Consider the following 738-nt stretch of genomic DNA (forward strand, 5'->3'; position numbering starts at 1 on the left):
AGACCACCCAACCAGGATGAAGAGGCAGATGAAATATTCTATAAGCAGCTGGAAGAAGTCTCACAATCGCTAGCCCTTGTTCTCGTGGGGGACTTGAACTTACCAGATGTCTGCTGGAAATACAATACAGAGAGGAAACAGTCTAGGAGGTTCCTGGAGTGTGTGGAAGACAACTTCCTGACGCAGCTGGTGAGTGAGCCAACTATGGAAGGCGCCCCGCTGGGCCTGTTGTTTGTGAACAGAGAAGGACTTGTGGGTGATGTGACAGTTGGAGGCTATCTTGGGGATAGCGATCCCAAAATGATAGAGTTTTCGATTCTTGGAGAAGTAAGGAGGGGGGTCAGCAGAACTGCTACCTTGGGCTTCTGGAGGGCAGACTTTTGGCCTATTTAGGAGCCTGGCTGACAGAGTCCCTTGGGAGGCAGTCCTGAAGGGCAAAGGAGTCCAGGAAGGTTGGACGTTCTTCAAGAAGGAAAACTTAAAGGCACAGGAGCAGGTGGTCCCCATGGGCCGAAAGATGAGCCAGTGGGGAAGAAGACCAGCCTGGCTGAACAGAGAGCTTTTGCTGGAACTCAGGAAAAAAAGGAGAGTTTCTGACCATTGGAAGAAGGGGCAGGCAACTCAGGAGGACTACAAGGATGTCGTGAGGTTATGCAGGGAGAAAATTAGAAGGGCCAAAGCCCAACTAGAACTTAATCTGGCTACTGCCGTAAAAGACAATAAAAAATGTTTCTATAA

The 738-nt window shown here is 49.6% G+C and overlaps 1 protein-coding gene across 1 annotated transcript in view; it reads left to right on the forward strand.

The window, feature by feature from the left end:
* The first annotated feature begins 204 nt into the window (after positions 1-204).
* The window catches only part of CADPS2 (Ca++-dependent secretion activator 2), a 307,048-nt gene continuing 306,514 nt past the window's right edge, over positions 205-738 (forward strand). The window contains exon 1 of the mRNA XM_009332287.1: positions 205-327. Coding sequence (XP_009330562.1) covers positions 205-327 — 123 coding nt within the window. The remainder of the gene's footprint in view (positions 328-738) is intronic.

The sequence above is a fragment of the Pygoscelis adeliae genome, unplaced genomic scaffold, assembly GCF_000699105.1.
Source record: "Pygoscelis adeliae isolate BGI_AS28 unplaced genomic scaffold, ASM69910v1 Scaffold9, whole genome shotgun sequence".
In the NCBI taxonomy this organism is placed as follows: Eukaryota; Metazoa; Chordata; class Aves; order Sphenisciformes; family Spheniscidae; genus Pygoscelis; species Pygoscelis adeliae.